The sequence below is a fragment of the Hippocampus bargibanti genome, linkage group LG07 (assembly GCF_051943395.1).
Source record: "Hippocampus bargibanti isolate YZ-2025 linkage group LG07, ASM5194339v1, whole genome shotgun sequence".
Taxonomy (NCBI): domain Eukaryota; kingdom Metazoa; phylum Chordata; class Actinopteri; order Syngnathiformes; family Syngnathidae; genus Hippocampus; species Hippocampus bargibanti.
Genome location: NC_142740.1, coordinates 9,789,898 through 9,802,099, shown reverse-complemented (window position 1 = coordinate 9,802,099; position 12,202 = coordinate 9,789,898). Strand labels below are relative to the sequence as shown.

At 41.9% G+C, this 12,202-nt stretch overlaps 1 protein-coding gene across 2 annotated transcripts in view; it reads right to left on the bottom strand.

Moving 5' to 3' along the window:
* Positions 1-11,663, bottom strand: part of ntmt2 (N-terminal Xaa-Pro-Lys N-methyltransferase) — a 34,477-nt gene extending 22,814 nt beyond the window's left edge. For both annotated transcript variants that reach the window (XM_089001576.1, XM_089001575.1), the window contains exons 1-4: positions 11,613-11,663; positions 11,166-11,478; positions 7,494-7,666; positions 702-954 (exon numbers count right to left, since the gene is read on the bottom strand). In XM_089001576.1, coding sequence (XP_088857702.1) covers positions 702-954; positions 7,494-7,666; positions 11,166-11,361 — 622 coding nt within the window. In that variant the 5' untranslated portion in view covers positions 11,362-11,478; positions 11,613-11,663. The remainder of the gene's footprint in view (positions 1-701; positions 955-7,493; positions 7,667-11,165; positions 11,479-11,612) is intronic.
* Between the last annotated feature and the right edge of the window lie 539 nt (positions 11,664-12,202).

Here is a 12,202-nt window from a genome sequence, read left to right as displayed (position 1 = left end):
GGATGGCTTGGACCTAAAATGCCGACCATTTATCCACTGTTTTTGACCTAAATGTCATGGAAAGATCTTTGGATGGGAAATTTTTAATAAACATCCGTGTTACGTCGAGGGAAGAACAGTCGAAATCTCTCCACACTGCGCTTTTCTGGAACGAGTTATCCGATGTTGTTCCCGGGATCTGTTGCAAACACTTGTTGAGTTTTATATATATATATATATATATATATATATACACAGTAAAGTCTCGTGGCTTGCAGCAGACGACGCACCGCAAATATTGCACTGTGCAACCTGCCGGCAAGTGTATGGACAAACGACAACTGGAGAAAAATCATCAGCAAATGATATTTACGACAAATTAAGCAAGCGAGCATTTGTGGTAGGTACATCAATTACTAATTTTAAAGTGTTGTTCTGTTATATATTCTGATTATCAATCCTTAATACTTTGCAACAATTTTTTTTTTTTTTTTTGCGTCTAATCTGCTCCTCGTCTCATCTGCTCCAACAAGCTTTCCTCTGCTGACTAGGCATTATCAGAAGTACCAAGAACTCAATGGTGCTCGTCCTTCTCTCTGGAATGACTCCCACGAAACATTTGGCACGCCCCTTCGCTATCTATTTTTAAAACCCACCTCAATACTCAGTTTTACTGATAATTCAAATGACTGCAGAATTGTAATCCTAGGAACTCTACTTACATGCCACCCACTGCATCCAGATGACATCATACTTGTTTTTTGGAGGTGTAAATTCTTGTAGGTTATAGCAGTAGTAAGTCTCAATTCGGTCGGCATCATCACCCAGGTAATCCTCATGTGCATGGAGAAGGAAGTGCTCCATCATGTCTACCATCTCCATTTTTTCAAATACCGGGAGGAGAACTCCTTTGGTCACACGACCAATACCGGCGCCGCAGTCCAGTGCACAGTGAGTACCAGCCTTTCCAGGGCCCTTAAAATGGAAACAATGAAATGTACAGTACTGTCAGAATAAAATATTTTTTTATAAATGTTTATAAACCAGATCAATATGATTTTGAAACACATTTTCGATGTACAGTAAATGCCCCCCATTGACGAGTTTATGCTCCAAACCATTCCCATAATAATAGAAAATTTCTCTCGGAAAAAGAAATTGCACTAAATTAGAAAAATCTTTAATCACACTTTTAATACAAACACACTTCAATACAATTGGTTGAGCAAGAGCTACGATTGACACAAAAAAATTGTACAGCATTGGTGCTAAGGCAGGCTCGAGCGTAAACAGTTGCCAATGCCACACACACAAACACACACACACAGTACACACAATACACACAATACATACACACATAAATACACACCCACACACATACATACATACATACATACATACATACATACATACATACATACATACATACATACATACATAAAAATAAATTGACAAGTGGATGGATAAATAAATAAGCGGATGAACAAATAAATAAATTAACTGATAAACAGACACATACGTAAATAAATAGACAAAGAGATAAATAAACACACGCAAACACTAATCAATAAATAAATAAATTGATGTGTGGATAAATACTGCCACCAGGCAGTCCGGAGACTCAACTCCCTCCAATCCCTGCCCACCCTGCCCCTTCCCACTGCCACACTCACCGAACTCTGAGTACACGCTACATGCTGTACTATCATCCTGAACTCTTTTTCATTTTTTTCTGCAAGACCTCGCTTCAACCCTTTCTTGTTTGTTTTTGCATTACTACATTACGTCACTTTATGTACATCACTTCCTCACTTTACATATGTCACTACCTTACTTTCCAGATGACACTACCTCACTTTACATTCAGAAATTACATGTATTGTCTGTTGTCAATTGTATGTCTTTTTAGCCACGTTATAAGTGCCTTGCATGCCTTGCATGCTGGGTCCGAGAGGACATTAATTTCATCTGTGCTGTATATCATGCATATGAGCATATTTGACAATAAAGCTGACTTTGACTTGTCCTTGACTTTGATAAGCCGATGAACAAATAAATAAATAAACACACACACACAAACATAAATAAATAAATTGATGTGTGGATAAATAAGCGGATGAACACATAAATAAATAAACATACATACATACATACATACATACATACATACATACATACATACATACATACATACATACATACATACATACATACATACAGACAACAGCACTCCAGCACAGAAGACCCTACCACCTCCCGGCGAACAGGTGCTGACACTGTCCCAGGACAGCGTGAGGCGATCCCTCAGAGGGACCAACGCACGAAAAGCCCCGGGTCCCGACGGCATTCCTGGCCATGTTCTGAGAGACTGCGCTAAGGAGCTCACAGATGTCTTCACGGACATCTTCAACACCTCTCTGAGCCAGGCTGTTGTGCCCACGTGCCTCAAAGCCACCACCATTATCCCGGTCCCGAAGAAGTCGTCCCCCACCTGCCACAATGACTACCGCCCGGTCGCACTCACTCCCATCCTCATGAAGTGCTTCGAGCGGCTAGTTATGAACCACATCAAGGCTGCACAACAATCTCCGTCTGAATGTGGAGAAGACGAAGGAGATTGTTGTGGACTTCAGGAGAGTGCGCCCCCAGCATGCTCCACTAACCATCGACGGTGCTGCAGTGGAGAGAGTGAGCAGCACCAAGTTCCTGGGAGTGCACATATCCGAAGACCTGTCCTGGAGCCACAACACGGCATCAATGGCCAAGAGATCCCACCAGTGCCTGTACTTCCTCCGCAAGCTCAAAAGAGTTGGAGCCCCGACCCCCATCACGACCTCCTTCTACCGCGGTACCATATAGAGCATCCTGACCAGCTGTATCCCCGTGTGGTACGGCGCCTGCACCGTGTCCTGCCGTAAGACTCTGCAGCGCATCGTGAGGACAGCTGAGAAGATCATCGGTGTCTCTCTCCCCCCCCTTCAGGACATCTACAACACCCGCCTCACCCATGAGCCATCCGGATCGCTGGCGATCCCACCCACCCCTCCCACAGCCTCTTCAGCCTGCTGCCATCGGGTCGGAGACTGCGGAGTCTCCGAGCCAAGACCAGCAGGCTCAAGGACAGTTTTTGCCACCAGGCAGTCCGGAGACTCAACTCCCTCCCAGCCCTGCCCAGCCTGCCCCTTCCCACTGCCACACTCACCGAACTCTGAGTACACGCTACATGCTGTACGATCATCCTGAACTCTATTTTTTGTTATTTCTCATTAGACAAGACCTCACTTCAACCCTTTCTAGTTGTTTGTTTTTGCAATTACGACATTACGTCACTTTATGTACGTCACTTCCTCACTTTACATACGTCACTACCTCACTTTACATACGTCACTACCTCACTTTCCATACGACACTACCTCACTTTACATACAGAAATTACATGTATTGTCTGTTGTCAATTGTATGTCTTTTTTAGCCACGTTATAAGTGCCTTGCATGTCTTGCACGCTGGGTCCGAGAGGACATTAATTTCATCTGTGCTGTATGTCATGCATATTAGCATATTTGACAATAAAGCTGACTTTGACTTGACTTTTTGACTTGACATACATACATACATACATACATACATACATACATACATACATACATACATACATACATACATACATACATACATACATACATACATTTATTCAACTAACGGGCCATCTTAAGGCAGCAGCACCCCCCCAGTGAAAATCATTTCAAGAGCGGTCAAACATTTAATCAAGTAGCCCCACTCGGTATTGCGGGTTTTAGGTCTCTCATGAAGTAGGATTGTTCAAGTTGCGAATAATGTCACAAGTGGACTGCGGCAACGAAAAAACGTCCTTCCTTGACACAATGCACGAAGTTGTGCACTAATCCCACCATCTGTTTGCCAAAGCCTCTTCCTGCTGGTGGTGGAAGAAGGGATTTTGGAAGCCAAACTGACTCAAAGACAAATATCCCACGCCGTCCTGATGAGATTTTGAGGCCAGCCCCAATGTATGAAATGCTGAGAGAGGCAGCAACTTAGAAGATAAGATAATGGCCATAACGAAAGCTGGGCAATCTAGAAACCAATTCCAATGGATATGTGAAGTACCACCTGAAAGTCTCATGGAAACTGTGAGGCGATCCCTACCGTAACAGTCATGGAAACCAATATGCTATACCATCAGTGATCCTGGAGATGCTTAGCTATATGAGCAAGAGCCTTGAGATATGTGACCCACTATGGAAAAGGCTAAGATCAAGGCGGATCAGAAATATGTGAATCAATTGACGGAGGCCCAGAAAGGTGTGATGAAAAGGCCACTATTCAAGAGGTACATCCAGACCATACTTGAAGCACTCCGATAAACGGCTCCAGGCCTTGTCCAGTCACCTAAAGATGTACACAAGGAAAATTAAGCCATACGAATAAACAGACTGTTCGCAAACCAACCTGCGAAAGTCTATGATGAGTGGCAAGGTTCTAACAGCAGAAGAGAGTCATGGGGTGTGCTGGAGCCTATCCCAGCTGTCTTTGGCTTGTAGGTTGTGGATATCTTGAAGTGGTTGCCAGTCAATAGCAGGTCACACATAGACAGAGGTACAACCATCTACGTTCACACTCACACTTAGGGACAATTTAGAGCAGTGGTGTCCAAACTACGGCCTGCGGGCCAACTGCGGCCCGCCGTCCATTTTTAAATGGCCCGCAAGAAATTTTATAAACAGAATGGAATATGGCCCGCACTTCAAATTTTGCCCACACTTCTAAGTTTTAACACCAGGTGGAGCTAGTGTTGATCAAGGCAACTTTTACCCGTTACTAAACATTGCAGAACCAAAGAAGCGAAAGGTAGAAAGTGAGTGCAGAAAATTTCAGACATGGTGGGAGAGTGAATATTTCTTCAAAGAATTCAAGGGGAAGTGTGTCTGCTTGATCTGCACTGAAACTGTGGCAGTTATGAAAGAGTATAATGTACGACAAATCTACAGTGTAGATTTTGCTGCAGTAGTCATTTGTCATCATGGTGCACAATGCAACGTTTGCATTGCTTGCTACAAGCCACTAAGCCCCTTTCATAAGTCTCACGTACAGTTTATAGTCACGGTTTAATGTAAATTTACATTTTGTAGCGTCAGATATGTTGTTAGCTTCTTTTGAGTCTTTCTTCTGGGCTGAGGTTCTGTGCATCTATTTTGGAAAATAACATGCAAATGCACGACCTTAGAACACTTGCGAAAGTCCGGAAGAAAGAAGCAGGCTTCTGATTGGCTGCCGTGCCAAGTATGCAAATTTCAACTGCAGGTAGCCTATGACTGTGTGCTAGGCGACGGTACACGTGTATTGTTTGCGCGTGAAGGTGAGGGCGTCAGTGGAGAGTTTGTAGAGCGCGCGGTCAGAACAAGCCATCCATGATTTTGCAGAATTTAACACAAGTGGGTATTATTGAGCTTGAATATTTCGTTGTGTAATAATATGTTTTGAATGTTGAAAGTGAATCAATTTTTCAATAAATGTTGATTTCTTTAACTTTGCCCCTTTGATGGAAACTTATTAAAACAGACGCAATCTTGATAAATCACAGTGCATATGTTATTTTAATCTATTTCCATTTCCTTCTCCGAGTATCTGCGAAATAGTATGTAAACGCCATATCTTGCATATTCCTTGAGACAAATTTATTAACTGATCAGGGATATTTTTCACATTTGAAAGACAGTTAATAAATTGGGTTGTAGTGTACTTATTGTGCTATGAGGTTTGTACACACTACATTTAAAGGACAACCGGCACTGTTTTTTTGTTTTTGTTTGTTTGTTTCCCACTGACATCAGAAAAACGTTTTATAGCATCTAAAATACTCAAAACAGGCAGTCTGATATTTTTAGTTAAATGAAAAACACAAATAAAAATGACTTCAAAATGAATCCGGAAATGGCCAGTTTCAGAAGGTCCCACCCCCTTGTTCGTGACGTCACGCCAAGACGTCTTGCCTTGCTCGAGAATCAAAACAATGGCTTCAGATTCGGAGAAGATGCTTTCTTGTTACTCATCCAGTTATGAATATGATTCAAATAGTTCTGAAGACGAAAGCATAAATGTTTGCAATTGATTAAAGGAGTCCTCCCATATCAATTCGAGCCGTCAATGACAGCAATGTAGCACCCAGAAAATGCAGAAGAAGGCGCCCAAGGTCCATTGGAAATGGGCTGATTTGTCCGCTGGGAATTTGTGTCAGCAAATATCAAATAGTTGTCTTGGTGCAACACACAACGATTCACCATCTCGTTATTTATGTGTTTTCCTTCTAATTTCGCCATTAACACGGATCAACACGAAGTTTTCAGACTAAACAAAGTACCGCAAAATGCATTGTGTGTCGCTTTCTCGGTTAGGGGCGGTCCATGGGGATCGTCATCAACTCGAAAACAAGACTTCATGAATATTCAGCGCAAGTCTTAAAACGTAAACTATAGCTATATGCTGTGGAATCTTTGTAAAATACACTCAGTCATTTGAAGTGATTTTACAAATTATGGACATAACTTGTCCGGAGGCGTCAGTTGTCCTTTAATGCTTTAGGTTCAAACACACCCTCCAAATACTCCTGGCCCGGCCCCTCTGTCAATTTTTAGGGCCTTCAGATCCACGACGAGCCGTGCCGCATTGCGTCCACGTCAACGTCCAGATACATGTGGAAAACGTGGCAAGACCTGTTCCCACGTGGCCGTCCGGGGTGCCACTCTGCGCCCGGCAGAGCACGTCCACGTTGAGCCATGCTTCGTCGTGGTTGTTTGAATTGAGTCACATCCACGACGAGCCGTGCCACGTCCACTTCAGGACGAGTCCTGTTCCCATCAGGCCATCGCCTTTTATTTCATGGAGAGGCAATGGTTGCCGTCTCCCTCTCGTTCCCTGGCGAGATGGGCATTTTGTGAGACTATTTGGACTTTTGGAATCAGTCTCTTGAGTGGGGGGGTACTGTCACAATCTGGTTGGCGACCAACGGGTGGCGCTGTCGGCTGCACCTGCACAGGTGTTGGCCGTTGCAATCAGTGGCAGTTAAAAGGACTCCCGGCACGACCATTTGTTGTCTGCTTTTTTGGGATCCATCACCACCAATCAAACCGTGACACCATGCACGTTTTTGTAATCGGAGCGGAAACACGAGTACTCAGAGAAATCACACGGAAGCACGGGAAGAACATGCCAACTCCATGCAGGAAGGCTGAAGCTGCAATCAAACCCGACACCCCCGCCCTCTGAAGTTGACGTGCCAAGTGCATATTTTTAAATGTAAATATGGAACTACATTGGGGGCTGTGGGTAGGTGGAGCTATACATATTTTTAATGCGGCTTTCGCACCTTCCACCCTTGGTGTAGCACCAAACGAAAACTGGTGTAAAACATCAACATTTCATTGTTGTATTTTTTTTGGCAATGCAGACCCGACCGAAATTGGTTGAGTGGTGCAATGGTTTTTTCAATAACACTTACCACAAACCTCTTTAGAAATCTGTGGGAAGTCTCCTGATCCAAGTGTGATATTTCCACAAAGTCTCCCATCATTCCTTCTTCTGAGGCTGGGACGTCTCCATAGAACTGTTGAGCTTTGTAGTAGAACTGTTTCTCTCCTTGGATGTACTCACATGTGACTGGGAACAGTTTCACTGTCAGGGCAAATAAATACATTTACATTGTCAAAGTCAAGTCAAAGTCAGCTTTATTGTCAAATATGCTAATATGCATGACATACAGCACAGATAAAATTACTGCCCGCTCGGACCCAGCGTGCAAGGCTCTTATATTGTGGCTAAAAAAAGACAGTCAATTGGCAACAGACAATACATGTAATTTCTGAATGTAAAGTGAGCTAGTGTCGTATGTAAAGTGACATAGTGTAGTAATCGATGAGAAGGTTTCTTCAGCCGTCATCTGTACAAAAGTGAAAAAGATGGACCACTCCTGTACGACTGAGAGCTTACACAGACATAGTGTAGTAATGCACAAATAAACAATTACAGAAAAAAAACAACAACAAAATTGAGTTTGGGATCATAGTACAGCGTGTAGCATGTACTCAGAGTTTGGTGAGTGTGGCAGTGGAAAGGGCAGGGCGGGCAGGGCTGGGAGGGAGTTGAGTCTCCTGACTGCCTGGTGGCATTGCATTACATTTCCACATATGAAGGAGCAAATATATGTCTACAATGTTTATGTCAATGTGTATATATATATATATATATATATATATATATATATATATATATATATATATATATATATATATATATATATATATATATATATATATATATTTATATTTATATTTTATATTATATATCTTCTTTTCCTTTCGGCTTTTCCCTTCAAGGGGTCACCACAGCAAATCAGTGTCCTCCATCTTTAGAGGTTTGATTCGCATGTTTGTTTTGGCCAAGCTTTTACGTCGGATGCCCTTCCTGACACAACCCTCTGTATCTATCCGGGCTTGGGACCGGCACAAGAAGACTTATGTCCTTTTGTGGCTACAGAACAAGCAACACGCTCAGTAAAAGGCTCCCATACACAAAATGGTCATCGGTACAGCAACATTCAAAAAAGCAAAAACTATACTCACCATTTGATGACAATGCTCTGATCTTATAAGCAATTTTAATTCAAGTCAAATCATTTATTCATACATCAAATAAGTAAACTTTTTCCATTTTCTTTCGTAACTAGACAATCAATCCCGTGCTATTTTGATATTCGACGGTTTTACAGAAAAGACAGAGAACAGACTTAGCACAATATTTCTGACTGGTGTCTATTTGAACAAATTTCTTTGCTTTTAAGATTACCAGCTCTGAAGTAATAATAATAATAATAATAATAATAATAATAATAATAATAATAATAATAAATTTCATCAAAATGGCTCTGCTACACGGGTGCTGGGCACGTAGCAAACTGACGTGACCAAGTCGACCAATGGCGCGACCGATGGCGTGTCACGTAACCAAGACACGTGACCAAGTCGACCAATGGCGCGACCGATGGCGTGTCACGTGACCAAGACACGTGGCCAAGTCGACCAATGGCGCGACCGATGTATCGACATAAACAGCAAAATGGCCGGCGGGGGGATGAAAAGTTGCACCATAATAACCGGATTATCGTAATAACCGGGTATTGTACTAAACCAGGGGTCGGGAACCTTTTTGACTAAGAGAGCCATAAAAGTAAAATATTTAGAAATGTTTTTCAGCGAGAGCCACACGCACGCGCGCACATACAAACGCTCGCGTGCGCGCGCACACACACACGCGCGGCCACTTTTCAACGAAATATCAGAATCAGAATCAGAATACCTTTATTCGTCCCGCAATGGGGAAATTTGCAGAATCAGAATGTATTATTTAAAATAACTTTGTGATAGTACTCACCGTTAACATGGATGGTTTTCCGTTCCTCGTGTTTGGTAAAAATCCAAGAAAACGATCGGAATGAAAGTAAATTTGCCGGTCCAGAGGCGAAGTTACTGCTAGCTAGCCTGCACACGGCTCATAAGCTTCCACACTTGCTATCTGCAATCTACTACGTTAACATGGGACTTGTTAAAATGTCACTGACATTCGACTGTTTCATCGATGGTATTGTTTCATTGCAAATGAGAATCAGAACATTTTCTCTCCTCTAATGCTCCGGTGCTTTCACGCTGAAGTGCACTAGTTGGGCGTTTACCTGTTTCAACATGACGGCCACTATCATCCAATCAACATGGCGCTTTCGGCCTTTCTAGGTCAGTGTCATCCAATCAAAATGCCGCTTTCCGCCAACTGCAGCCCCAACGGGAAATGAACGACGAAAAAAACGACAATATGTATTATAATATGTAATATTTATCGGCGAGCCATATGCAATCATCAAAAGAGCCATATGTGGCTCGCGAGCCATAGGTTCCCGACCCCTGTACTAAACGGTACTAATTATACATAAAAAGACTAGAAATGTACAAGGGAAATGAAAATAGTATCGTAATAAGCGGTACTATCGATATAACCGATATCGATATAACGAGACTTTACTGTGTATATATATATATATATATATATATATATATATATACCCCATATATATATATATATATATATATATATATATATTTACACCCCAGCGGGTCGAGCCTTGCCATTACGACCATTTTGATGTGATTTTGAGCAAGCTATCTAACCCATTTATATATATATATATATATATATATATATGGGTTAGATAGCTTGCTCAAAAACACTTCAAAATGGTCGTAATGTCAAGGCTCGACCCGCTGGGAAACGACCACTCTAATATTGAACTGCTCTAAATCATTCCATGCAAAATGTTTGTAGTTTAGCTGGCATGCCTTTTGAACTGATTGCACAATTGACCAATGAGCTCAACAGATGAACGTGCCTTTACATGGTCAAATTATCTGTTTATGGAGAATACTTATTTTGAGATACAGTGAGACCTCAACTTACAAACACCTCAACTTACAAACTTTTTGTCTTACAAACGTCAAATTTATGAAAATTAAACCTTATAATAAGCACTATTTTCATAATACACACCCACCACGGATGGCGGAGTGATCTTCGGCGGAAGCACACGACCGAACAGCACCAGAGGTTAAGTTACCAACAGTCCATATGGAAGGTGACTCTCCTTCCATAAGCCATCAACGACCATCAAAAAGGTAAATAAAACTTTATTTTACAGTACAGTTTATTTCTTTAATTACAGTCCTCATGTAATGCGCCTCTCTTTCCAATCAGCAATTCCCTTTGACCTTTGACCTCCAACGCCATTCCATCAAGCCATAAATGACCATCACAAATGCAAATAAAGTGACTTTATGATACAATGCAGTGTATTTCTTTCATTACAATACAATAGCACATGTATTATACATAGAATAAGGTATGTTGTGTGTAGTTTTAAGGCTTATTTAGTTGAAAAGTATATTTTATGGAAACCCGGGAACGGATTATTCCCATTTTGATGGTTTCCTATGGGAATTTTTTTTTTGTACACACTTTTCGCCTTACACACTCTGTCTGGGAACCAATTAAGTTCGTAAATTGAGGTCTCACTGTATATGAGAAAGCAAAATTTTAATCTGCCATGATAAAGATAACTTGACCGTCTTACCGAGAGGGATCATCTCCAACAGGTACAGATAGCTGGCAAAGAAGTCACTCCTCATTGTATGGTGCAAGTGAAAGGACATGCTGTGGCGACACATTGTGGCATCTGTCTCTTTCCAGCGATCTCTAAATGCATTATGAGCTCCCTTGTATTCAAAGTTGGGACAGGCGTTTTTACCATCCTCGTGTGAGATCTCCATTTGAACATATGTAGTCGGTTCCAGTCTGCTAAATATCCAGTTGAACGGTTCCAGTGGGGGGAAACAGTGTCAGAATTCCTGATTGGACACAGTACCCTCAGCTGCTAGCTGCTTTATCTGCCAAGATGAAAGTTTAACACACGTCCCGTTGAGGATTAAATAATTCAGTGATATATATATATATATATATATATATATGCTGTGTTATTATTTTTCATGAATCAGTGTTGAAAAAGCACTGCACTCCTTACCGATCACTCAGTTGGTGCTCTGCCTTAAGAGTGAGAAGCCTTCTGTCTCAGGATATACAGTATAAATTGAGCAGAGGTGAGTGAATTTTAGACTCTGACATTCCAAAGAGTCCAGTCGGTCATAACTCAACCCCTTGCTGCCATGTAAAGTGGCTCCCTAAAATTGCCACACGTATCATGTCTTAGATCCCCACCCCCATTTTTGGGGGGTAACAGCCTGACAAATATCATAGGGCAGAAATAGGCAGCCTACGGCCCGTGGGTCAAATCCGGCCCATTGGGTTTTTTAATCCGGCCCGCCGAACTTGTCCAAATTGTAGTAAAAACAGTGTCTGAAACTCATGACAAAAAATTAGCGGGACACCAGGACAGACAACTCTGAAAAGTTGCCTGCCGGCCATAAAGTTGCCTGCCCCATTTTTCACAGCTTGAAACTCAATAAGATGACTAATCGCAAAAATTACATTGTTGGCAAGTAAAAAGGATTTTTTTAACTAAGGATGTACCTACCACAAATACTCCTTGCTGAAGATTTTGCCCCAGTTCACGTTTGTCCATTCACTGGTGCACAATGCTATCTTTGTGTTGTG